The sequence below is a fragment of the Cucumis sativus genome, chromosome 3, assembly GCF_000004075.3.
Source record: "Cucumis sativus cultivar 9930 chromosome 3, Cucumber_9930_V3, whole genome shotgun sequence".
Lineage (NCBI taxonomy): Eukaryota > Viridiplantae > Streptophyta > Magnoliopsida > Cucurbitales > Cucurbitaceae > Cucumis > Cucumis sativus.
The window spans coordinates 40734040-40759955 of record NC_026657.2 but is presented as its reverse complement, the minus strand read 5'-3'; the positions used below and the strand labels follow the sequence as shown (position 1 = coordinate 40759955).

The 25916-nt window shown below is 33.3% G+C and overlaps 4 protein-coding genes across 5 annotated transcripts; 3 read left to right on the top strand and 1 right to left on the bottom strand.

Annotated features, from left to right (window-relative positions):
- Positions 1 to 5013: 5013 nt before the first annotated feature.
- LOC101208095 (heavy metal-associated isoprenylated plant protein 31) lies at positions 5014 to 7059 on the top strand. Its single transcript, XM_004148304.3, has 3 exons — positions 5014 to 5290; positions 5413 to 5491; positions 6392 to 7059. The coding sequence occupies exons 1-3, from the start codon at positions 5285 to 5287 to the stop codon at positions 6826 to 6828; spliced, it is 522 nt and encodes a 173-aa protein (XP_004148352.2). The 5' UTR covers positions 5014 to 5284; the 3' UTR covers positions 6829 to 7059.
- A 1708-nt stretch (positions 7060 to 8767) lies between these two features.
- On the top strand, positions 8768 to 9552 carry LOC101208339 (heavy metal-associated isoprenylated plant protein 39). Its single transcript, XM_004148305.3, has 3 exons — positions 8768 to 8926; positions 9053 to 9131; positions 9278 to 9552. Exons 1-3 carry the CDS (start codon positions 8918 to 8920, stop codon positions 9511 to 9513), a joined length of 324 nt encoding a protein of 107 aa, XP_004148353.1. The 5' UTR covers positions 8768 to 8917; the 3' UTR covers positions 9514 to 9552.
- A 2153-nt stretch (positions 9553 to 11705) lies between these two features.
- Positions 11706 to 14332, bottom strand: LOC101214579 (low-temperature-induced 65 kDa protein). 2 transcript variants are annotated; one of them, XM_011654589.2, is made up of 5 exons: positions 14213 to 14332; positions 13654 to 13863; positions 13236 to 13559; positions 12221 to 12853; positions 11706 to 12133 (listed from the first exon to the last, which is right to left on the bottom strand). In XM_011654589.2, exons 1-5 carry the CDS (start codon positions 14274 to 14276, stop codon positions 12036 to 12038), a joined length of 1329 nt encoding a protein of 442 aa, XP_011652891.1. In that variant the 5' UTR covers positions 14277 to 14332; the 3' UTR covers positions 11706 to 12035. The 2 variants fall into 2 exon arrangements, with proteins under 2 accessions (XP_011652891.1, XP_031739118.1); XM_031883258.1 differs by having other exon boundaries at positions 13654 to 13872; positions 14213 to 14291.
- Positions 14333 to 15763: 1431 nt separating this feature from the next.
- On the top strand, positions 15764 to 25626 carry LOC101214826 (protein SHORTAGE IN CHIASMATA 1). The gene is made up of 9 exons (XM_031883277.1): positions 15764 to 16145; positions 17742 to 17828; positions 17914 to 17997; positions 18093 to 18164; positions 19214 to 21174; positions 21895 to 22102; positions 22262 to 22756; positions 23547 to 25205; positions 25286 to 25626. Exons 1-9 carry the CDS (start codon positions 15843 to 15845, stop codon positions 25388 to 25390), a joined length of 4974 nt encoding a protein of 1657 aa, XP_031739137.1. The 5' UTR covers positions 15764 to 15842; the 3' UTR covers positions 25391 to 25626.
- Positions 25627 to 25916: the final 290 nt, after the last annotated feature.

Here is a 25916-nt window from a genome sequence, read left to right as displayed (position 1 = left end):
TGTAGAGGGAATTCAAACCTTTAGCTAGGAAGAGAATTAATTATTAGAACATTAACTAATTAATTAAGATATAGTTTGAGATTGAAGTTGTTTTTAAAATAATTGTTGATTTAGAAAACTATATTATGAAATAAAGTAATTAATATATAGTACAAATACGGTACTTAATAATATAAGGAAAAATGCATATATATATATATATATCTTCATCTCTAAGGAAAAGTAAGAACAATAATAAAACTTCAAACATTTTTTTTTCTTTCAACAAATCAGAAAGTGTTAAATCAAAAAGGGAAAAACAATCGTAAAGACTTGAAGAATTGTGAAGTGGGTGAAAGATAGATGAGAATAAAGAAACATCAAACAAAGACAAAGTCTATAACTTTGACAATTTTTTTTTTTAATGTAAGAATGCTTAATGGTTATTTGAAAAATGGAGGCAAAAGAGAGAATAAGGAAATACCAAATAAACATTAAAATTCTTCAAAGTGGAATGGAATGGACCAAGGAAGATGAAGATCAAAAAAAGAGGAAGAATTTTAAGAAAGAATAGATTAAGAATATTTAGGACTTTCAATTTGGCAATTATAATGTTTACACACATGATGAACACTAGATTTTTCCATTAACAAAAGCATAACCTTTTATAATTTCAAATCCAAAGTTGAGTCGGTTAAAAGAAAACAACTAAATTTACAAATATGAAAAAAAAAAAATATAGTACCCAACCAATAAATGAAAATTTTGAAAAGAAAATTTGACTTGAGCAAATTAAAAAAAAAACACAAATGAAAATAATTTCTCGTAAATATAATAATTAAATTTAAAATAATTAAATATATAACAATATTTTAAAATTTTTGTAAATATAACAAAATCTACGAGTGATAAAAGTCTGTCACTGCTTAAGTTATATTGCAAATAGTGGTATAAACCATAAAAGTCTATTAATGATAGAAGTTTATCACTTGTAGACTTTGCTATAATTGCAATTTTTTTAAAACTATTGTTATATACTTAATTATTATTCATAAAATTGCTATCTATTATAATTGTCCTAAAAAATAAAACTCTCTCAAAGCATTATATCACTCACACAATTGAGCTAGTAAAAAAAAAGAAAACTTAAAAAAAGTTATTGTAAATGACAAATTTGCTCAAGTATTTTAGAAATGTATCGATATATATAAGTTTTTATCATTGATATAATCTAAAATTTTGCTATATTTTGGTTCGTTATATTTGAAAATGACCCAAAACTTAATTAAAATTAGAATTAAATGACATAAACTTCTTTAATTTTATAATATTTGGCGTTTGAAATTTGTTTGGATATGTGGGTCAAATATGCTTCTAATATTTTATTGAAACCTAATTAACATACGTACTTTTATCACCGTTATTAAAATCTCTATCACTCGTAAGAAAATCTATCAATGATAGATTCGGTTGAGCATTTTGGACATTTTCTATGAACAAGATTAAATTTTATTACATTATCAATTACAAATACTTTTACATTTGTTAATATCTGGAGGTTGATGGTAATATTTGTAACAAAACCCAAACACATTTCTCAAAATTCTGCAAGAACATGACTTAAATATTGACAATGAAGAATGAAAAGTGACGGATGTAGCCCACACAACAACATCCCTATTACTTCAATTTTTGGATACCTTGAAGTGATATGTCAATATGGTTTGATGAATATCCAAAAGAGAAAAGAATGTTGAGTAGAACAAGTTGAATTTTGTAACTTGAGTCATGAAAATTAAAACACACCTTGAAATAACCCCCACCCCCCAAATGCTAGAAAAAGCCAAATCACTTTCTAAGTACCACCACCTTCGCTATCAATCTTCCATTCTAATTAACTCTTGTAAACTTGTAACACAGAGCTGGTAGGCACACACTTACTTGCACTTCCTAATTAACAACATACATAGAAGTTAGAACCCAAATATACATACATATTGAACCACAAAAAATTACTACTAATTAATTAATATATATCTTCAATAATATTCCTTAATTTCCTCTACTATATACACATATTCTGATGAGAATGAATTAAAGAAAATATAAAAAAATCTTCATTCTTAATTACATCAACTAATTTCCACCACACACTACTACATCAGTACAAATACAATGTTGCCACTCGACATCACTGAAACAAAATATAGACATAAATGTTAAACCCATGAAAGAAAAACTACAAAATAAATAGGCCGAGAGAAGTAAAAGAAATTTGATCGTTGCCTTTTGTTGTGATCTTAATGCTTCAAATATCTTATCTTCACTTCATCCTTATTTCTGTAATTCAAACATCTTTCAATCATCACAATTAGTTAGGTATAAATCCATCTGGAATTTATTATACCTATTATTCCTCAGTCCTTCCCAAAGAGCAGCACAGTTGAAAACTAGTGTAATTAATTTGGAGAAGAAAAAGTTAACAATCTTACATTGAGCAGTTTAAATTTCAAAGTTCCAATATATATTAAAAAATAACCTCGAAAGGAACTTTAAAGACACTACAAATTGCCATGCATTGATCGTCGTTACTACTTATTTTACTAGTTGCAAGGCGTGTTAGTATTCTCTAAAATACATGTATTTTCAGGGTATCATCAAATCAAATACAAATAAAAGATTCAGATATTTCCTAAAAGTGCCTTTTATGATAACATCCTTTAAATTTGTGTTCATACAGACAGGCCATTTTAGTTTGCTCTAAAATTGAGGCAGACTATAAAGATATGATGATCAGCTCTTAATACTCCAGTTCTCCATCCTTGGGAACAATAAATTATACTTACAAGTTTGTGAAAATTTGACTTTAATATTAGTGGTTTTTTATGGTTTAAATGTGAGTTTAGTGTAAAAATAGATTATGTGGTTCACACATATTGTTGATCAATTTGTAGCACGACAAGAAATGAATTATAGCTATTGGAGATATTAGAGGCACGCACTTCTTTGAGAGAAGGTCCAAATTTATAGTAATCATATGAGATTTTAATTTCTCTCTCATAAACAATAGAACATAAGGCAGTGCAGTATCTTTGTGTCATCCAAGTAAGCTGGTTAACATTGTAGTTGGTGCTGTTAGTCAAAAATCAACTCACACCATCATACGTTGGATGTAGGGGTGCGTAGGATTCAGTTTGGTCTAGTTTATAAGCTAAACCAAAGATGGAACCAAACATGCATGTCAATTTGTGTTAACTATGAACTACTGCTGCAATTAAGCCTTCTTAGTTTCAACTTTTGAAACGAACCAGTTACCATCCTGCTTTGGTCAAGTCGGTGTTCGGTTCAAATAAAACCCCTCTTTTTTTTTTCTTTTCCCAACCCCAACTAATTTCTATTGAAAACCTTTGATTCCAGCCCAAATGGAAAAGAAGCTTGGGAAAAATAGCAAAGCTCAAATGGAAGATGAATTACGAAAAACAAGAATCAGAAATCATGGTGTTGGGCTTGGGCTTTTTAATTAAAATACAAAAATCATGTATGTATGCTATTAATTTCAGGTCGGTTCAGTCCGATTCATCCATTCTTTATTACAAATTCAAAATTGAACTGATAGACTTGAAATTGTCAAAGAGAGAGAAAAAAACTCTCCAAAGAGTAGATTGCATAAATTTAGAGTACTGAAAAATAATCTATAATCATCTCTCACAAGATTAGTATAGAGGAAGGAGGCTTTGAGAAATGAATTATTGAGTAGGCTTTTGGAGAGGAGGTGGTAGAGATGATAAAAAAGGTTGAAATTTTTAAGGTGAATATTCAATCATGGGATTAGGTAAAAAGAAATGGAGGGTGGAGACTTACTGGATGAAAAAGTAAAAAGGATTTTAAATTTAAAAGTTAAATCACTGTACTATATTTTGTTTTGAAATTTAGAATTAACTAGCAAGTACTTCTTGCTCATCCCAACTTTTCTTATTATGATGTTTCAATTCTTTTCTCCTAATTTCCTTTGTTTGACCCCAAAAACTGAATTAAGTTAGTCGGTTTCTTAAACACGTAACACAATACAATCAAAATCTTAGAGTTATATGTTAGTCGAGTTTACTTGTTGTGTGTTAACATTGTTGAAGAGTTTTCAGTTAGATTTAAAAGAAAAGAAAGTAAATATAAGATATGGTTAATTATGTTGAATAAATTAGAAGTCCACTCATAAATAGGTAAAGGTATAAAAGTGAGATTAAAAAAGGTTGGGTTAGGTATTTTATGATTAGAGGATGAGGATGAGGATGGTTGTTTTTTTTTTTTTAAAAAAAAATACCCCATTCCCTACCTTAAAACTGGGAGCCTAATGGGGCACCCATTATGATGTCTCTCTATTCAACATTTCTCTGATCTTTATTTATTATTTGGGTTAACTCTTTACTTTTTTAAAATAAATAAAAAAATATTGATTTAAATTTGCAAACCTTTTATTATTTGAATTTCTAAATATAAAATAATAATTATTAATGTTTCTCTACAACTCTTACAAACATATATACATAGAATTAGAATATATGAAGTGAACCCTTTTATTTAAAGAATCCAAACAATTGGTAAACTTAAAATTTATGAAAGTTAAAAAAGATATAGTTGATTTTATGAAAGTTTAGATTAAATTGGAGAAAATTAAGTATTGAATGAAAATAATATATAAAAATATTTCTTTTTTTTTTTTAAAAAAAAGAAGAAGAAAAAAAATTAAGTGTTGATTATGATTATAGTGTTTAATGATTCCTAATTTCGGGGAAAAGCGTGGGGTAATGTTCCCACCGCACCTGCCCCGTAGTGGACAGCGCCTATCCACGCGTGCCTTTCTGCTTTCCATTCTCTCTTTTCTATATCCAACGCTCCTCTTCTTCTTCTTATTTCCATTTCCCCCATCTTTTTCTTCTTCTTTTTACCCTTTTAGTTTATTTACACTCAATTTTAATTTTCAATCATAAAATTGTAACTTTTTTTTTTTTTGAACTAAATTGAAACCGAATCTAAAAGTTAAAACTTTAAAACCCTATGCAGTGGATCTAAAGACCAAAAAGTTGTTCTTTTCAAAATAAATAAAGGAATAAAAGAAATATTTGAAGATGATGATGTGATGGCAAGGCTATAAACTCTAGAGCTGCCTCCCCCCTTTCTCCTACACACACTCTTCTCTCTCCCCTCCCTTTGCCATTTATGCATGCAACAAAGTTAATAGCCTAATTAAACAACACTCTCTCTTTTACTCTCTCTTATATTTTTTTTGTTCAAACAAAAGCATTCAACAATGTCTGTAAGTTTCTCTCGCTCTTCTCTCTTAAACAACTAGCACACCATAATCACTCTATTACATCTTTCTCTCCTTCTTCTTTAATGCATGTCTCTCATTGTGTATTGCTATATATTTGTATATAGATGGTGGAGGTTAGAGTTCCAAATCTCGACTGTGAGGGGTGCGCTTCGAAGTTAAAGAAAGCTCTTTTCAAGCTTAAAGGTACATCATTCATCATTTGAGTATACACACAACGTTTTTGTTTCTTGTTTTAATCTATGTTTAGGTAATTAACATTTTTTGATATAATGGTTCTTGTTTGTAGTTTTTTCTTTTGAACATAATTAAAAAAGTATTGTTTTATGATTCTTATCTAATGAAATGTAGAATATTGTAATAAATATTAAATGTCCTGTTTTAAAATCTGTTGTTTCTAAATTCATTTTTTTAAATCTAAATTTTGTGTTTGACTTGTAAGGCCACATTTGAAAATCCTTCTTATTTTTTAGTTTAGAAATTAGGCTTTATTCCTTTTTTACTCTCTCTGTTTTCTTTTAAGAAACAAACACCATGCTGTTAGTCTAATTTCAAAAACACTAAACAAATTTTGAAAGAACTGGTTTGGATTCTGTAAACATACCTAGAAAAGTATATAGAAAAATCAATGGGTGAAGTAGCCAGTGTTATTTTAAAAATTAAGTGTACTTTTATCAGGTTTAAAAAATCACTCATAAACTTACCTTTGATCACCTAAAATTAGTTTAATATTGAATTTGAAACTTAAGAAAGTAAATTTCATGTCTATGATATCTAATTGTTGTAATGCAAAAAAAAAAAAAGGAAAGAAGAAAAGAAAAAAGTGTGTGAGGGGTGCAGCTTGTGTTGGTTGGGCAGAGCAAGGGGTGGGAGACAGTGGTCCTTTTTTATTCATTCTCTATTTAAAAAGTGACAGTTCATTTGTCCCCAAAAAGTGAAAACCATTTTTAAAGATATGCAATATAAACTTTCATACACCACACTACCAAGTGTGGATATATATACATGTGTATATATGGAGAGAGGTGAAGAGAGAAAATTCGATTATTATTATTAACAATAATGAAGGGAATATATATTTTGTAGGAGTTGAAGAAGTGGAGGTGGAAATAGAGATGCAAAAAATAACAGTAAGAGGGTATGGATTGGAAGAGAGAAAAGTGGTGAAGGCAATAAAGAGAGCTGGAAAAGCAGCAGAAGGATGGCCATTTCCAGGATATTCATCTCATTACACTTCCTTCTATAAATACCCTTCTTATATAGCCAACCATTATTATGACACCTACGGGGGCCACAATTCCAATTCCAATTCCAATTCCAACTATTCTACTACTACTACTTCCTCAAATAAACATCATCATCATCATCATCATCATCTCAATATTTCTAATTCAAATAATTGTTCTTCCCAGCTTCACACTTTCTTTCAAACTCCTTCCCTTTACTCTCTTGCTCTCTCCTCTGACCATGCCATTGCTTCCCTTTTTAGTGATGACAATCCTCATGCTTGTTCTATCATGTGATTTCTCTCTCTCATCTCTACTACTCATCATCATCCCCAATTCCTTTTCCCATCATCTCCTTTTACTTCTTTTGTAATTTATTATTTCACTTTCTTACTTTACTATTATTCTATTTCTCTTCACTTTCAAATTCCAAGTTTAATTTATGTATCTATTCTTCGCCCAGGATTATATTCATTGTGTTTGTTTGTGTTCTTAATTACTTGGTTTAATGGGACTTTTCTTTTCACATGATTGGAGTACTCTTTGTTATTTGTTGTCCTAATTAAGAATTCATTAATAACATATTTTAACTTGTAGAGGATAATTAAATATGCTATATTTGAAATTTTAAGAAGAACTAAACATTAAATTCAAATTAGGATGAAAAGAAAAAGGTGATCATTAGTTTTGAAATTATGTGGCAACAAATAAAAGTTAGTTTTAAAGTTAATTGGAAACTTAAAAGGCAATGAATGATGAGAATTTGGGTATTTTGGGGAATTAATTTGATAAAAACAAACATATTTAATTGATGGAATATTTTGATGTGGGTGTGAATTATAGAAAAGTTGAAGCCACGAAAATGAAGATGAAGGTTTTGCAACACCAACCAATGAGGCAGAGGAATCTTGATCATATATCTTTTTTTTAAGAAAAAGCTTTGAAAAAGTGTTGGGCCAAAAACGATTATTATGAACCCACCATGCAGCATGCACCACTGACCACACCCTTTTATTTCAATTTAATCAACCACCACCCTCTACTACAACATTTCAAATTAATACAGTCAAATTAGTGAACTAATTATATTTTCATTATAAACCTCAAAATATTAATATAATTGACATATTTCCCTTACTTATTTCTATTTATTTTACTAATTTAAATTTTCCATTGAAATCCACATTATTTTTAGATTATAAACCCATGTTTCTCTCTTCTCCTCTGTCAAACTTCATTTATTTTTTCTTCCCACTTTTATCATCTTTCTCTCTCTCATGTAACTTAATTTTCTTTTTAACTAATCCAATTTTATTCACTTTTCATTTTATATATTATTATTATTATTCAATTGGGGGGTGACTTGCTGTAATGGTAAAAGATAAATGAAAACCAAACCCATGGCGCTAACTATAAGGTTTGCAATAAATGATCAAATTACCAACTGAAACCGGCCAATTCAAATTGTTCAATCACAATTGTGTCCTTCACATACACACCAAGAAAAAGAAAAGAAAAGCATAATTATTGATTTGTCAAATAATTTTAAATTGTGTTCCTTGTTTTATCAATTAATATGTTTAAATTTTTACAGTGTTTTCATACTTAACTTTACGAATTAAATACAAAAATAATTTATATCACACACAAAATGTAGTAGTTGTATAAAAATAAGTATCACAAATTAAAAATATAATCTGTAGGACAATGCCTAAGACGACGAGTAAACCAACTAGACAGAACACAGAAACATAAAATATAGCTTATATCAAATCTCTAAGTGAAGGTTGATAGTCCAAAACACCTCTCTCTTCTTATGTATATTTAGTTTCATTTTTTTTTAGAGAAATAATTTAACTTGAGTAACTAGAATGAATCAACTCCAATTCTCCAATTATGTTTTAGAGTCTAGATTGGAGGATTTAGGTAAGAGTTATTAATGAAGTTTATATATATAATATTGTATGTGGTCATCGACTAGATTTGTCACCACCTCTTTCCACTAGGCTTTAATTTTTTTTTTTTTTTTTTAGAAATGAAAAATTTTAGACGAAGTTGATGTCAAAATCAAAATAGATGTGAAGAATTTTGGACTAATAAAAATTTGACTTTTGTTCATATAAATTAATTTATTTAAAAAAGAGAAAAAGAGAATTAGGAATGGTGATTTTAAACAGATGACATGCGAATGCGTCATTATTGAAAACGAATGTAATAATCCCTTCCCTTCTTCTCTCTCCTTTTTGGATTTTTAGCCCTTCGAAATCCCGCTGTTAGATAGCGACTTTCCCCTCTCCCATTTCCATAAAGCCTTTTCTCTTTTTCCCTTCCTCTCTTCTCATTTTTCACATTTCAGTTTTCATCTCTCTTTTCCCCTTTCACTAAAATGGCTCAGGTCTCTTCTTCTTCCCTTTTTTCTCTCTCTCTAATTTCTCTCTAACTACTCATAATCAGATTTTACATGTTCTCTGTCAATCACTGACTCCAATGGATTTGATTTTGTGTTTGGATTCGGTATCAGAAAGTTGTGCTGAAGGTGATGACGATGACAGACGAGAAGACGAAGCAGAAAGCAATCGAAGCTGCAGCAGACATCTACGGTTAGTTGGAGATTTGATTTAATTTTGTGATAGATGTGGGTAATTAATAGTGGAAAATGGATTCGCTTTTTGTTTTGGATTATTATTATTATAGGATAAAGGAAGAGTGTGGGTTAGAAATTGTGTTTGGATAATGATGATATTAGGTGTTGATTCGATCGCGGCGGATCTGAAGGATCAGAAATTGACGGTGATAGGATCGATGGACGCGGTTGCGATTGTGAAGAAATTGAAGAAAGTAGGTAAAGTGGATATAATATCAGTCGGACCTGCGAAGGAAGAGAAGAAAGAAGAGAAGAAAGAGGAAAAGAAGGATGAGAAAAAAGATGAGAAGAAAGAGGAACCCAAGAAAGAGGAGCCCAAGAAAGAGGAAAAAAAGTAAAATTATTCATGTTATTAAAAAAAAAAAAAAAAAAAAAAACTTACAATTCCTTCTTTCAATTTTGAGAATATTCTAATTTAAATACTCATCATTTTCATAATATCAGAAACACCATATATATATAAAGTCAAGAACCTACCTTTCTACTTTCTATCCCTCAATTTCATTGTACAAATAATCCATTAATTACATTTTTCTATCTTCTTCTTCTTCATCTTCTTCTTATTACTATTTCATATGAAGCATATGTATGAATTATGAATTATGATAGTCCTTTAATAAAAAAGCTACTTCTACTTTTAAAGAAAAAAAGAATCAATCATGTTTTCAATGCTGGACCGCGTTTCAAGTCCACATGTCTCTCCTTTTGTCTAACCATAGCAGGCTGGCTACCCCGTGGAATCTGTTTATTGGCTGCCCTATATGGAGAATATGTTGAAACATCTTTACACTTTGGAAGTTTTGTTAATTTATTTCAAGATTGTTTCCATAAACAAGTTTAATATTTGATTTACTCTATGCTTATAAAAGACGTACATGAATATCAAGTTACTATATACAAGATATGTGTATAAAAGTTCAATGAACCAATAACTTTAAATTCGTAATGGTAACATTGTGACTAGAAGTATGATCGTTGAAGCGGTGATAGTAATTGATGATAGTGGGAGACAGAGGTTATTGGCACCAGATGAGATGGGTAGTGGCCGTTGAAGGTCGGTGGTGGCAACAACTATATAGGGAAGTAAAGGTAACGTGATCTATTTTTGGCCATTCCTTAATTATCCTGCATCATGAAAATAATTTTCAAGAAATTATCAACTAAATACAACTTAGATTCAACAAGTAATCATTCAAAATAGTTTACTTTTCAGTCTAATTTTATTCAAAAAGTAGTTTTTTTTCTTTTCAAACTAATTTCTTCAAGAAAACCATTTTTAGTGATTACTTTAACATGAAATGACACTTTTTCTTCTTTAATCACTTGAAAAGACAATCCACCATTGACTACCCAATTGAAAAAAAGGAGTTGAGATACATGTCTTTAATTAATTAATTTGAATATTATGATCTACCTAGGGACTTTTTTTTGTATTATAGTTTTTTTTGAAAAGATCCGATGGTAACAATATATGTTTTCATGGGCATAATATTAGGGAATAAACGATCTCAAAAAAAGAAAAGAAGAAGTTAAGAAGAGAAAAAAGGTGGGTGGTATAGGATTTGGTTTGTTTTGTTTATTTGAGAAGGGATGTAATTTTGGTGGTGTGAAGTATGTGTTGTTGACGCAAAGAGATGATATAGAATTATTGATGGAAAGCAGCGGAGAGGAAGATGCCAAATTTTTTTTGCTTAGAGGCCAAATATGGTCTGTGTATGATTATTAATTAGCATTTGTTTTAAATGAATGCTCTCAATTCGCTAATGATTTGTGATTTGGAATATAATGTTTTCATACGCAACTCTTTCAACCCAATATTTGGTGTTGGAGTCTAATCTGCTCTTCCGTCTTTTTCTCACATTACTTTATATATATATAATATATATACACCACTTTTGGTCCCTTCCGGTCAATATTAGCTGCGTCTTGCAAATGACTTTGGTGTCTCTTATATCTGTAAAGAACAATAATAAAACGAGGAAAGAAAATTGAGACAAGATGATAGGTTTTGAGCTTTGAAATCTGAATTTTCCTACTTTTTTTTAACATTTCTTTTTACAGTATTGTGAATTGGATGGAAATAACCCTGTAACAAGCTATAGCACTGTTTTTGTTCTAGTGTTCCATACGTACCGACACTAGCAATTGACCAACACAGACTAATCAATATATGGAATTGGATTTATTCGATTTGGTATTACTTTTCTGTCAGAACCTAACAAGTGTTTAGTAATACCTAATAAGTGTTGAGTAATACCTATGACAATTCAGATATACATGACAACTTGCACCTTTAGATGTCATAAATAAATTCACATAGCAGTTCCGTTGAGTAAGTTATGTAAAACCAAGATCCAAATTCTCCTAATTCAACTAGCTGGTTTAGACTAGATGAATATGATCAAACTAGATGAATATGATATGTAAACCAAAATCTCCCTTCAACTAGAACTAATTTAGGCTTGCCACTAAAATTGATGTAGTTGAAGCGAGCTTCTCCCTCTAGTGAATGGACACGCATCCAATAATAATGCAGAAGCCCAACCATACTTGAGCAAAGCCATTTCACTTGAGAATGGATCACTTTAAGCACACAATTACAGTTGCAGTCATCTAAGATGCCCTCATCGTCATATAACTTATCAAACATTCAACCATAACCAACCATCTATTTTCACTCTTACCATTTGATATCATTTTTTAACTTCTTATTTTTACCTCTTTATTACATTGCAAGTACCCAAGGCATATCAAAAGTTACCACACAAAAAAGCACGCTCAAAACAAAGAGTACCAAAATCACATTAAAAGAAATGAAAAAAAAAAAAAAAAAGAAGCTGAAATCTGTGTGCTAACTGCTTTAATTCGCCGAACCCTGAAGTCTCCGCACCTCCGCCCCCTTACCACCATGCTCCGCCTGCCGCCGTGATGAAGAAGAATCCACAAAACCCTCGACACCTTTTCAAATTATTCCCACAAAAATATAAAATTAACAGATAAAACCAAACAATCACAAAACCCTCAACTAGACACTAGTTAAGTTACCTTGTGAAGTACCAAGTGATTGTTGCGATGGCACCGATTGCTCTCCAGCATTTCCCAGCCACGACCCCACCGTATCTTTCACCATACCCACCACACTCCTCCCTGTCGCTGCTGCAGCCCTCGCAACAGAGGATTTCTCTGTCGCTTCCTTATCCTCTTTCCCAAGCCGCCGTGTCAACTCCTCCGACTCCGTCACCTCCCCTTTAGAGGGTGGCCGTCCAAAAGCACTTTCTCCAACTTTAACTACCTCATCCTTCCTTCTAGTCCAAGCCTCTGAAATTACTTCTGACAATGCTCTGTCTTCTTCCCCTGGCTTTAACTTCTCTGTCACTGTTAATGCTATCTTTTTGCCGTACTCTAACGGTGAAGACGAAGATGACTTGTTGGTGGTGGTTTCCTCAGTTGTTTCTCCATACCCTAGCTTTGATGCCACAAAATCCTTCGCTGCTACTGCTTTTCCACTCACTGCTGAACCCACGGCTGAGATTTTTTGGGCGTAGTTGGTCTGGTCTTCTCCTCCTTGTTCTTGGACTAATCCACGTGGTGAACCGGTGCGGTTCGGTTCTTTGTCGTCAACTTTCATTCTTGCAAATGAATCGAAGACTTGAGATCTCCCTGCTGCCTCTTCGCTCCCTGTACGTTGCAGACATGTTCATGAGATAAAAAAAAAAAAACCCAAAAAACGAAAACAAAAGATCACCTTATAGTCATGAGTTTTAGATTAGTTTTTTTACTAACTTCGATTGGTTGACTCTTTACTCTGTAGTGGGCTTTGAAGACGTAAAGGACTCACTAGAAGTAAGTTCAGTGGAAACTAAAAATAGGACAAAATTTGCAAGCCAGCTTATTTTGATAAGCATAATAAAATGTGTACCCAAATAAAAAGCGAGAAAGTTGGATATCATGGAATGAGATTCAAAGCTCTAAACAAAATAACACACGTACCATGAGCCTCGAATTGAGCTCTAAAATAAAATATGATGATGAAAAAAGTCTTACGTATGGATCTAATTACCTCTGTTAGAGGGATCGTGAACTTTGACCTCGGAGATATGAGGAGCATGAGGGTCCTTAGGCGCGTGAGGATCATCCTCCAATTTCCATGGAGATAGAGACATGGTGGTGTTCGGGGCAACATTGGAGTCGTCTACTTTATAATTTGCTGTGGTATTATGGATGGAAGTAAAACCAGTGTCAACAGCAGAGGGACGACTTGTGATTTCCCTTCGAGCTGGAGGCGGCTCATTGTGCATCATTCTCGTCGTTCCAGTTCCAATTCCGACATCTTGATGCTGCCCTTTCCCAGCCACGGCACTCCTCATTGCAGCACCTTCATATACTGTCAAAATGTACTTTAGTTAACATTCTCTTCTTCAAATTGACAACACCTACATCAATTTATAATTATGAAAGAAAAGGAAGATGTTATATACATGGTGCACCCTGGATTTCAGGATCTTCTACAACTTCATCCTCCTCGTCATCACTGACGTCTTCTTCGTCATGATGATCATGGCCATGGCCGTGCTTCGTAATAGTGTCTTTAATCTTCTTAGCTTTCGCCTTCACTTTCTTCAACACTGACTTCTTCTCATGATGCTCCTGGTCCCCTTCTTGTAGTTCTTCTTTTCCCTCCACATGACCTACCAATGCTAAATCTTTTTAATTTGTATATAATTTTCTTTATTAATCTAATGAAATATAAACATTCGTAATTGATATGTGTGGAACCTAGTCAGGAATGTTTGCCCCATGATCAAGTAGTAGTGTTAACTTTCACAATTCCTAAAGAAAAGTAAACTTCACCCTACAATTTAATTATAGAATTTGAATAGGTCTAGATATAGTGTAAATTTATAATTAAAATTTAAACTAAATACAAATTTAAATGGATCAAATATGTAATTTGACATAAAAGAAATTAAAATAAAATGATGAACTTAAGTTATTTAAAATAAAAAAGAAAAAGTTAGGAAACAGAGAAAGTCATACTTTGGTGAAGTCCAAGGGGATGGTGGTGATGGTGATGGTGATGAGGGGGGATTTGTGAGTCCATGATAATGAAAGGAAATGGATGAAATTGGGGATGTTAATTAGGGTATAAGATATAATAGGGTGTATGAGATGACAAAAATATATAGGAGAATGAGGGGGGGTTATTGCATATATGGATACATGTGGGCGTGTAAGGGGAAGACAGGAAGTAGGAGAAGTATTAAGATAATGCACACGTATAAGACAACGTGGCATATCATCAGTGTTGTGGCCTCTGGGAATGAGTTTTCTTTACGTAATGGATTGCTATATTACACTCTCAATGCCCCGCCGACTACCTTAGCTTTCTCTATAATACATATTCCCTTCCATATTCTTCTATTATTTATTTATTTTATATATACAAGATTGACAACTTAATTAAGTATAATTAACTCTAATTGCCTTTCTCTAACTATTGCATGCAGTTAAGTCTCAACCAATCCAATCAAGCGAGTCATCTCGGAATCATATATTACTCAACTATTGCAATTGCAATTCCAATCTAGAGTGTGCAATTGACCCCTCACACCAATTTTTGCTTTTGACTGCTACAAAATGCTCCATGGCCCCTAATCTTTTCAACCACAACACTGCTACAACTGGAATATCCTCAACTTTGATGATGATCAATATCACCTCACCAATCAAGAAAACCATGCAAATTATAGCACAATGACTCGTCCTCATCCTTTTCTCATTCTTGTGGCCTATCTCTTAATATATTTGTGGAAATCTTCCTGATTTAATATTATTTCTTAACAAAAGATTTGGTGGTTCAATATTTTATCTCTTCTTTTTCCGTGGAATATAATCTTGAGTTACTATCTTTGCCATCCTGGGTGTGTAGAAAATTGGAGACGATTTGTATCCTTATGAAGCAATTTAATGATTCAAATTGCTTAGAATTAATTGTTGTTTTCTCTGGGAAAGAGAAGTATTTCAACTCAAACAAGAAGATCAAACTTCAATATGTTGAAAGAAACACTTAAAACTCGATTAAGGGAATGATTAAGGGAAAGATCTACACAGATTGTAATATCTTAATCCACAGACTGATGAGATACCTTAAGATCAAATTTAAAGAATGAGATGTTGTTGCAATCATGTTTAAAAACATAATGATTTTCTTCCACATAATCTTTCAGTTTTGATAAGGATATCCAACTCAAGGTAAAGATTGTTGAGTAAGAAGTTGGACTCTTAGCTTGTTGAAGCAGAGGAAGAATAAGCTAAAATCAAGTAATGGTGAAAATAACCCTTCTGGTGCATGTCTCTCAAGTAACGTTTTTACTTAAGGCGCGCAATATCACGATCACCCTTGCACGTCGTCAAATTACATGAATTACAAGCTCCTACCTCTTTGAATTGTCCTTGTTTGCACACACTCCCAACCTTCATTTCAATCCACAAATTCAAGTTTCACTTACCACACAAAATATATATATATATATATATATATATATATATATTTCTTTCCTTTTTCGATTTAAAATTGGGGTATATATAAGACCACTATTTGAAGCGCCAAATTCAGTTTTAGTTTATCGTCTCTCTGTGACCGTTGTCCCCTTCTCACTCCCTGAAAATGCGAACTCGATTTCTCCACATTGATTACTTTGCTTCCGAAACCCATTCCTTCCACTCTCTCCCTGTCCCTCACCTCATTTCCATCCCATTTTCTACCCTCTCCGACCTCCTTCACTTCCATTTTCTCCCTCAATTCTCTCTCCCAATCCATAACTTATCTATCCATTCTTCTGCTCTCGCCAAGTTCTTTGACCACGTTCTTCCTCGCACAATCCACGACGATGTTCACCATGCTTCTGATCCGTCTTCGAGACTCCAAGGGATTTTCTCTTCCGAATCTGTTCAAACTCGATTTCTGGAGGTAAAACTTATTTTGCTCAATCAGTGCAATGCAATTCCATTTTGTTTCAGATTTCCAGTCAATGCTGTTTTACTGTTTGCGGCTTAGAAAATCTTCTGCTCGTAGGACTGTTTCAAGTTTATGTTTAATAACGCGCTTGATTAAGTCGAGGAGCACTCTTTAGCTCAATTACTGCGATTTTCAAGGTTATAATAGATGATATACTCTTCGAACGTCCTAATTTCTGCTTTAGTTAATTACATAATTACTTTTACGCGTAGCCAGAGCGGTGATCGAACTGAAGAATCAAATCATTTTGAGGCAAAAAATTGTCATCTGGAGGTTTCTAAATACATTTCTTCAGGCTTTTCATGTGAATCCAATTCGAGAGTTTTTGGATGAACCGATTATGTTATGTATATATATTTCTGTTATGCATTCAAAGTGAATTATAATCTATAAAATACAACAACAACAACAACAATAATAATAAATTGCCATAAACGATTTCTCATAATAGGGAATCACAACAGCGTATGACTGTTTCTTAAAATGTATAGAGCAGCGATGAAACTTGGCGTCTAGGAGAATGACTTCTTCCTTCCACCTGTAGTTTTTGAAGTTGATTTGCATGCACAATAGCATTCATGCTGACAAGGAAGTTATAATTCAAATTTCTGCTGGCTGCAGCTTCTCTATGTTAACCAACCTAACCTATCAATATTCTAGCTAGTTGAACTGGGACTAAATAGCAATGCTCTTGTAGTGATAGTGACTTCTTAAACCACATTTTGACTCTATTTTTTCTTTATTTAACAAATATCAAGACAATCATATACAAAGATGAAAATATATTAATCGTTATCATGGTTTTTGACATTTTTTTGTCTTCTTTTTCAGTAATAATGATATACTTTGTATTATTGTAGATTTCTCAGCAATGCTATTTATGTGCCTCATCTTTGGAAAATCTACAAAATTACAATGTTACAACTGAAAACACGGCCACTACTCATACAATTTTTTAAAAAAGATATTATTAAGATTGATTAGAATTGTAATTAATGAGCCCTTGAGACAAACTATAGAATTAGTATAGGATTTGTTTAATTAGAAATAACAGCCATTGAGGAGGTTCTCATATTTATTTATCTATACTGGCTACTCAGATTAGGGGAACTCTTCAGTGTAGTTTCTTTATCCTCGAAGGTATGATCTTGGAAGTTCCCGTAATTTATGCCTTGTTTGGGCATATAAATGTTTCTCCATTGAAGGAAAATGCAGGTAATGATTCAATAGTCAAGTATAAATAGATTAAGCTAAATAGAGTAATTTTGCAGAACGCTCATCCTAACTAAAAAGATAACCTGAATGATTAATTTTGCAACCTGCAATAGAAGAACTAGTTAGAATGAATATTGACGTATTATCTTTTAAACCATTTCTTTTTTACCATTTCATTTGTGTGCTTGCCCAAATAGAAGAATCGTGATTATGCTTTTCAAATTTTCTTCTTGAAGTTTTAGATATTTTTCTTTTGTACTTTCTTGGTTCTGCTTCCATAACTTTGCCAGCGTTTTCTCTTTCCTAAATCTGATTCATCTTTATGGATTGCAGGAAGAAGCCAAGGGTACTTACGAAGAAAATATGGAGGGGGACTGGAAGAATTTTGGTTCCGAAACTTCAGAGATTGAATTCGTAAAAGTGTTCTGGCTATCTTGAGCTAAGTTACTTTGTTGCCTTTGTAATGGTATAACGAGAATTTGAATATATAAAATATGTATGGCAGAAGGATACTGGGGCTGATGCAAAGAATAGAAACCTTGCATATGATGTGATCCAATTTGAAACACCTCAGCTTGATGCATACTTGGTAGGGTGTACGCCTAGTGGAAGTGAAGATTTGTGTTTTTTCTACTTGAATGATACTTAGTTACGTAGTATTTATCATTTTGCGGATAACTGCAGGAAAATGCCTTATTGTTTGAGAAGGAGGAGGCACAAGTCCTTACAGTATTGTCAGAGGCTGAGTTTGATCTTGTAAGTGGAATATCCTTGTAAACAATTTTCATAATTAATGTGAAGAGCAAGAGTTTATTTCATCTTAATATTCATAGACATAACGGGAATATCAAGACTACCATCTTTTTGGCATATCTTAGGATTCTGATGGACAATGGAATTAGCAATGTTGAAATCTGGTTTAGAAGACATTGTTTTAGTACAAGGAAAATGATCAAAATACTATAATTGTGGAGTAAGCAGTTACAGAAGCTGGTTTAGGTGGGATTATTAGAACAAGGACGAAGATAAATTGATTGTAATTGATAGACAGTGGAATCAGAAGTTAGGAAATCCAGTTTGAAAAACATTGTCATAGAATAAAGAAGACAATAAAGTCATAATAATTAGATAGATGTAAAATGTTCTGCAAGTCTTTGCACCTTATCTGAACTGAGGATTTGGCTTGGAGGAAGATAATGATTTTTCTCTCATTTCTGTTTGAGATTTTAGAGGATTGAAAACTCGAAGTGTACTGATTTAGAAAGAATGATTAATTCATTAAGCTATCTATTATAAACATTATTCGAGGTACATTGAAAGTCACATAAAAAGTATGAGCACTCACTCTAATTTCAGTTTCCTAACTCAATCTGCGTAATGGATTAACTATTTTTGGGATATTGGGAAAATATACGTTTGAAGCATTCTGTTTATTGCAGAATAATAAAAATGATAGTTTTTCCTTTCAAAATCGTATTATGTCCTTTAGTCAGCATTTTATATTCCGCATTCATTTTTCTGTGGTCATTTTCTTCAATTATCCTGGAAATCCTTTCATGAGCGTACATATTTTTTCCAATGCTGATTGCTGGTGATGATACTGTAAACTTAACTGTCGTTAGGCTTCTTATAACTAACTTTTTCTATTCAAGTTTGTCACTACTATTTCTTTCACATGGATGAATTTTATCATTTTCCAAGTTTTGTTTCTTCTTGAGAACTTTATTTGTTTATTTTGTGTTGTCTTTTTTTTTTCAAGGTTTCTAGTTATAGGTAAAATGATGACGATCTAGTATTTCTTGCAGGAGACACTGAATCTAGGGCTTCTTAAATACCCTTCCGAGGTCAAAGAATCAGTTTATGCTGTTGAATGCATTATCTCAGAATATCTCTTGGACCAAAGATCTTGCTTGTTTGAAGACGATTTTTCTCAGGACAGGAGGCTATTGGATCAATCGACCTTTCCCTTCTTAGAAGTAGACGAGATAGTTCTTGAAACTTTGGCATTATTATCCTTGCAGGATGAAATTTTTTTTATTCTTGATAATACTGAACCTGACCGGATACAAGATGTTAGTTTACTTGTCAGCAATGAAGAATATTTGTGCTCCATGAAGTGTGACATTGAGGAGTTTCTTTCAGATCATATTTTGGACCCATGTGAAGTTTCTGAGATCGTATCCTCTGATATTTTTGGAGGATCAGAGCCAATGAGCTTGATAGAAACTTTGGAAATTCCAGGAAGCTCTGCAATTCAAACAAAATCAACTTTCGATTTTCCTATAGGACCTGCTAGTTTTGAGGAATTCCAGCTGCTGGACGTATCCATGGATCAACCTTTTGGAGTCTTCTTTGATTTGGAACTATCATTCTTGTCAGAAATCAGTGACTGTATATCCATTGAAAGCACGGATTTCAAGAATTTCAATGAATTGATTGTTTGTCATGAACTTGCTCTTGTAGATGACACATTTAAGTCATTACCTGTACCTATCTTATCTAGTCAGGGATCTGAAAGACCCCTGCTTGCCTTCATAGAGGATGCTTTAGCAAACCTCAATGTACAATCATTATCTGCATCTGATGACATATATTTGGATTGGTATCTATTGGAGGAAAATAGCTGCAGCTCTGGAATTTATTTGTCGTATCATAATATGTTGGAAGAAATTAATCTGAAACCCATGGAATTTGATCAGGAACCTTTTGAAAATGATAGTACATTTTATATATATGTTTTCTCAGACGAAGACTTAGTCAGAGAAACAACAGAAGACAAGGGTGAATTGAAGGAGTCTTTTCCTAATGGTATTTCCATGCTTCCTAGTCAAACTTTTATTGTTGATTCAAGCAAATTATTGAACGACAGATGTCAAAGGCAAGATATTGCAGCTGTTGGAAATACTGCAAAGACTTCATCGTCATGGAAATCAAAATCAGAGTCCAGTGATCCCGACTTTTTCTTGAATTTTCAGAAGCCTGTTGGTATGGGAAAGAGTGAATCTGTATTTAGTACAACAAACACCAATACGATGCTCCCCAGGGTTCCATGTGATGGAAAATTGACTAACAAGCCTCTTATCTCCAGTACCGATGGTAGTTCGAAACAATTGAATGTGGAAGTACATCAAGTTTTTCTGTCTGATAACATTTTACATCTCATCAACAACTCTGAGAAAACTTATCTAGCTATCTTGCAAAATGAGACAGGGCTGAGGAAGACATATCTTCCATATGTAGCTGATGATTATTCTTTAATGCTCAGTCTTCCGAAACAGAAGTTGATAGACTGTATTGAAAAAATATACTTGCGAGGATCAAGTACCTACTGGGAAGAAAAAATAATGACATTAGCCATGTTATATGCCATTAAACAGATAGGTTGGTATTTGTGTTTCTACGGTATCTACCCAGCTCATCTATATCTAAAGAAGTTATGTCAGAGCCTGGAGTGTTTACAATCGAGGTTGGGTTTCTTGGCGTCCTTGATTGAGGAGGCAGGAAATTCGGTTGACAGAGAAATTACCTCATCACATCCGGCACTTACTACTATCCAGGATATCTTATGCTCAAAGACTTCGACTAGTACTCTCAAAGTTCTGATTGTAGCAAACCAAATTTTCTGGTGGTCATTGAAAAAATTGCTCAGATCCTTGGGATTGTCTTTTGAAGAGCTAAATTACGGGAGTCCTACTAATGATCAAGTGTCTAATGCAACCATTACGGTGGATGGCCTTGTTTCCACTTGTTTGTTGGTATCCCAAGAGTAAGTCCGAGCTTTTTTAAGTAAACATTTCACAAGCTACTTGTAGGTACATGTTTTATGTGTTTAACAGAACTGGTATGATAAACAATGAGGAGTTTTGAGTGATGTTGGCATTGATAATTGAACATTCACTCCTTCATTATCAGTTGGTCGGCTCCAATGCAGGTTATATGCAGCAGCAGATAAACCATTTTCTCTAGTCCTAGTATTTAATTTGTTATTTGATGTGTATCTAATTTTATACCTTGGTTTTTAATTTATGAAAAGAATACCTTCCTCGTTGATCGTCATCTAACCAATGTGACTTGCACATGCTTATTTCAGTACTTTTTATTTTTATACTTTCTCCTTAAACTTAGTGTTATAGCTGTCTTAATTTTTTTTTCTTTTTAATTTTGTGTTCGTAGTTTTTCCTATTAGTATTAAAAAGCAACTGGCCAATGCTCTAGAAATTGAAGTTCAAGTGTTGAGGTAAATTTACTATTTTGACAATTCTGACCGGTGACATGTTCCATGCTTCTTGTATCAGTAAAAACAATATTGAAATTGAAACATATGGATTTAAAATGCAATACTCCTGGTACTGCAACTTCCAGATTATCATATCATCGAACTTTTTGCTTTTATATTGCGTTGAATTCCGAGTTATTATTGTGGCACATTATAATACAATAATATGTTTTGAAGGGCTAAAAGTATTTGTTCTTTCGCAATTTTAAGGTACGTATCTGGGAGTTTTCCATTCAACAAATTTCGCATTATCTTGGAATATGGAGGTCCCGATGGCTCTTCTCAGATCTCCACTTATTTTTCAAATTTAATTGACATGCCTCATCTACATTTTGTAATGTTAGAGCTGGACAATTGTGGAAATTCTAAAGCATTTTGTGAAGGTGTTGATCTGCCTCAACATAATGAACTGACAATCGTAAGTTTGTTTATCGTGCAAGTTTTTGGACAATAAAATGTATTGCTAGTAAGTAATGTCGATGATTATTATAGGATTACATGCTTTCTATTGAGTTGACAAAAATATTTTGACTTATCTACCCATAACTTTACATTGATTAGTTCTATCTGTTCTCAGGAAGAGAAGTCTTTGGTGGAGAATCAAGCCAGGTTGTTAAAGAAATTGTTGAACTTTTTACCTGTTGAGGAAAAACACACATTGGCATCTCCAGAGGCAACAATTGAAGCGGATGATTGCAGAGTGCCTCTACGAGTGCCAGCAGGATCAGTCTTAGAGAAACCTCAACATATCGACCTCATGTCATTTCCTGAAGCAATTACTATTGTTAACACTCAGAAATTTGAAAAGGAAATGATTGTATGTAGGAGAAGTTCGTATCAAAGAATTCTTGCATTGGAGAAAGAAGGTGTCCAGGTCGTGGAACGTGACATGAGTTTGCCTGTGGATCTAATAATTACTTCTGGGATTTGCTTAATGTGGTATGACTGCACAAATATTATCAAGAAAGCCAGTACATCAAATGAAGCTTCTTTGTGCTTGAATTTATGCATAGAGAATATTGCAACAGATCTTTTGACATCTCTAAGTTTAGCTTTTCAGGGTTGCGTTCTGGTAATTTTTCTACCCTGTGAAGACTGCCTACTTATCCTTATTACTTATAAGAGACTACCTCCCATTACCTTCTTTTCTTTCCCTATCGACTCTCTTCCTATGCATTTGACGTCAGTATCACAATTCTATTGAACTACTTGAGCATACCTTTGTGTTCTACTTGAGGATTCTAGATTTATCAAGTTTAGGAAAGTGCCAGAAAAAGAAAGGGTTGCTAAATTGAACAGGAGGTCGAACAAAGCTAGTCAACTCAACAGCTTTTCTTCAAGTCTTAGTTAGAGTCATTTAATCAGAATCCAGGGAATTTGACTGGAGCAATACTTTAGATATAAAAACTGCTTCTGTGAACTTTGTCCGTCCCCAAAAACACATCCCCTGGTTCTTGGTTTGTTCGTGGACGCTAAGAGTCCTTAATTTCCTGGAGTTTGCAAACAGGCTAGTATACTGTTCTTTATTTTCTTTAAGCACTGGGCTCATTCACTCATTTCTAATATTGCAATTGTGAAAAGTGATGACCAAATTTGTGCATATACGGAAAAGAAAATTTAGTCAACTGATTACAAATTATGCATGAGTTTACCATTGTTTGTTGAATCTTACATTCGTTTTTAGTAGTCCTTACAATTCCTGCATTTGCTAGCATGGGCATGGAAATTTTTCCATGATTGTGTAGGAATTAATCGGTAGACTGAAAACTGATGTTTGTTTTCGGTACATTCTAACCAGCAATGGGTGCATAATCCCTGATATTGGTTATTCTCTTTTCTTACAAATAGTAGATTTTTTTCAGGTCTTTGAGGGAGAAATCAATTTCCTTTCCATTGTAATGGAATCATCAGATGGACTGTATGCTGCAGCAGCAAGTTTGGAAATTGATTTTCAGCTCTTCTGTTCCTATTCATCTGAGTTGACAGATGAAATTATCCTGGGCTGCATTCAAAATGTTTCTAAGTTCACGACTAGGCGCCTATACCCCAAGATGTCTGAATCAGAAACTCTTGCAGAGTCATTTCTTACGAGTTTCCCTTCAATTAATCCTTTGACAGCTCATGGGATACTTTCTTCAGAAAGCATTCTTGCTGACTTTCTAGAGTGGCCACATGAGCGCAGGCTCCAAGCAATTAGAAAATATTGTATTCCTGATGAAAGTGTCTATCTATTTAGTGCTCTGTGCAAATATGGTGAGCGGGAGGATTCAAAATCAGTGATGACAGACTGCTCCTCTTCGGTATCTTCTGGTCCTGATTCAGAAATTTGTCACTTTAATGGTAATTCTGATAGAAAGAGGAGAAACTTTACTGGTGGTACACAATACATTAATGAAAATATGGAGTTTTTGAGTTCCTATAGGCTGAAACCGTTTACTGCAGACACTCCAGAAACTTTAGCAGCAGCATCCAAGTCGTTTTGTTCTCAAATGTTTGAAGATCCCGAAATCCTTGGTGATCTCAAAGGGTTATCTTCATCTGTAAATAATTTGTTTAATCAAAACCATAATTTAGAGCCTTTTGATGCAACTATATCAATGGATCCTACCAGGGTGTGTAAGCCACGTGATTCTTGGATCTCTACTGCTCCTGAAATCTCCGATGAGATTAGAGGGCGTTGCTCATCATTTGTTCAAAATCAAGGACTAGACCGAAATAAAAAAAAAGTACAGAGCTACCATAATATGAATACATCTGAGAATCAGCCTGAGGAGCTTATTGATGAAGTAGTTAACCTGGCTGATAACGCTATATTAAAAGATCACTTTCCAACTATGGCTCCTTTGAATTTCTTGCCTTCGATGCATGATAATGAAAAAGATTCATCAAGAAAGTTCAAAATTCAAAGACGATTGTCTTATGGACAAAGTGATGACCCATTCTGTGCAGGCGATGTTGGGAACAACTCAAGTTCAGATTTTTGGAGTTCTATCAATTTGCATGGGCGGAGTTTGCCAGGATTGGACAGTCATTTTCCTGATCCTAGTTTTGAACCCATTATTATGCCTCTTCAGTACAAGGATCACCACTCAGATGATCGTTTAGTACAAACTCCTGTAAAAGATTCAAAATTATTATTTTCACTCGCACAGAAAGGTACATCACATTCTGATGTAACCCCATTGTCCAATGCCCTCCGTTCAAAAAATCTTCAAGAAAGTTCACCTTGGACTATGGAATTTCTTAACCGAATTAGGGAAAAAAGTAAAAATCGTCGGAATTTTGTTCCACGTTGCTCCTCTTCACCTTTTCCTGAGAATTTGAGTAATGTAAAAAAAACTGTCAAAAGAAGCTCCTCCATTCTTGAATTTTTCAAGTACCAAGGGGGCAGCACTCTGAAGAAACCGGATCAAAAGAGGCAGAAACAATCATTGCAATCATCAAATTCGTCCAAGAATGTATTATCAGCTCCAAGTAGTGAACTTTCTTCATGGACGCCTATTGATAAAAGATCAAGACAGGTTTGTATGCGCTTATTTCTGATATCACGTCTTATACAGCTCTACATTCTTTTAAACTTTTTCTCTGAAATCAATTTCAGACTTTATCTTTTGCAACTGATGGCAACGGGAGCCAAACTAAGCTTGTCTGGTGCAATGACAATTATGGTTTAGGAAAAAGCTCGAAGAAACTTGGTAATAAATGATGCAATGGAACACTGTATCTGGCAAACTAACAGGTCATTCTTAAAATCTTTATTTTTTAATCTCATATCTTTGAAACTATAAATACCAATAGTTATGCTTAATGCGTAGATTTTCGTTAGTGGACTATTCTAGTACAAATGTATGATTGATGCTGCAACTTCACTGCAAAACCGATGTTCTTGATATTTCACTAGTAAGTTTTATTGAAGCTACAACTACATCTAGCATTGAATGAGATATTAATATTGTCTTATCAACTACTCATTGATTAGTGGCATACTCATACAAGCCTGCTGACGAAACTCTTGTTTCTGTTTTTGCGTAAAGAATGTCCTTTTACTTCACAAACCTTTCTCAAGAAAAAAAGTAAAACAAGCAATTTCTTCAAGTCATGCAGATCTATAGGTTTTGCTAATCTATAAGTTCCCAAAACCTATAGAGGTGCAGTCCGACTGTATTGGATCTTTTGTCACCTACACGTTTGTAATTAGAACACAATGTTAATTTCTAGGAAGTGCTTGTATA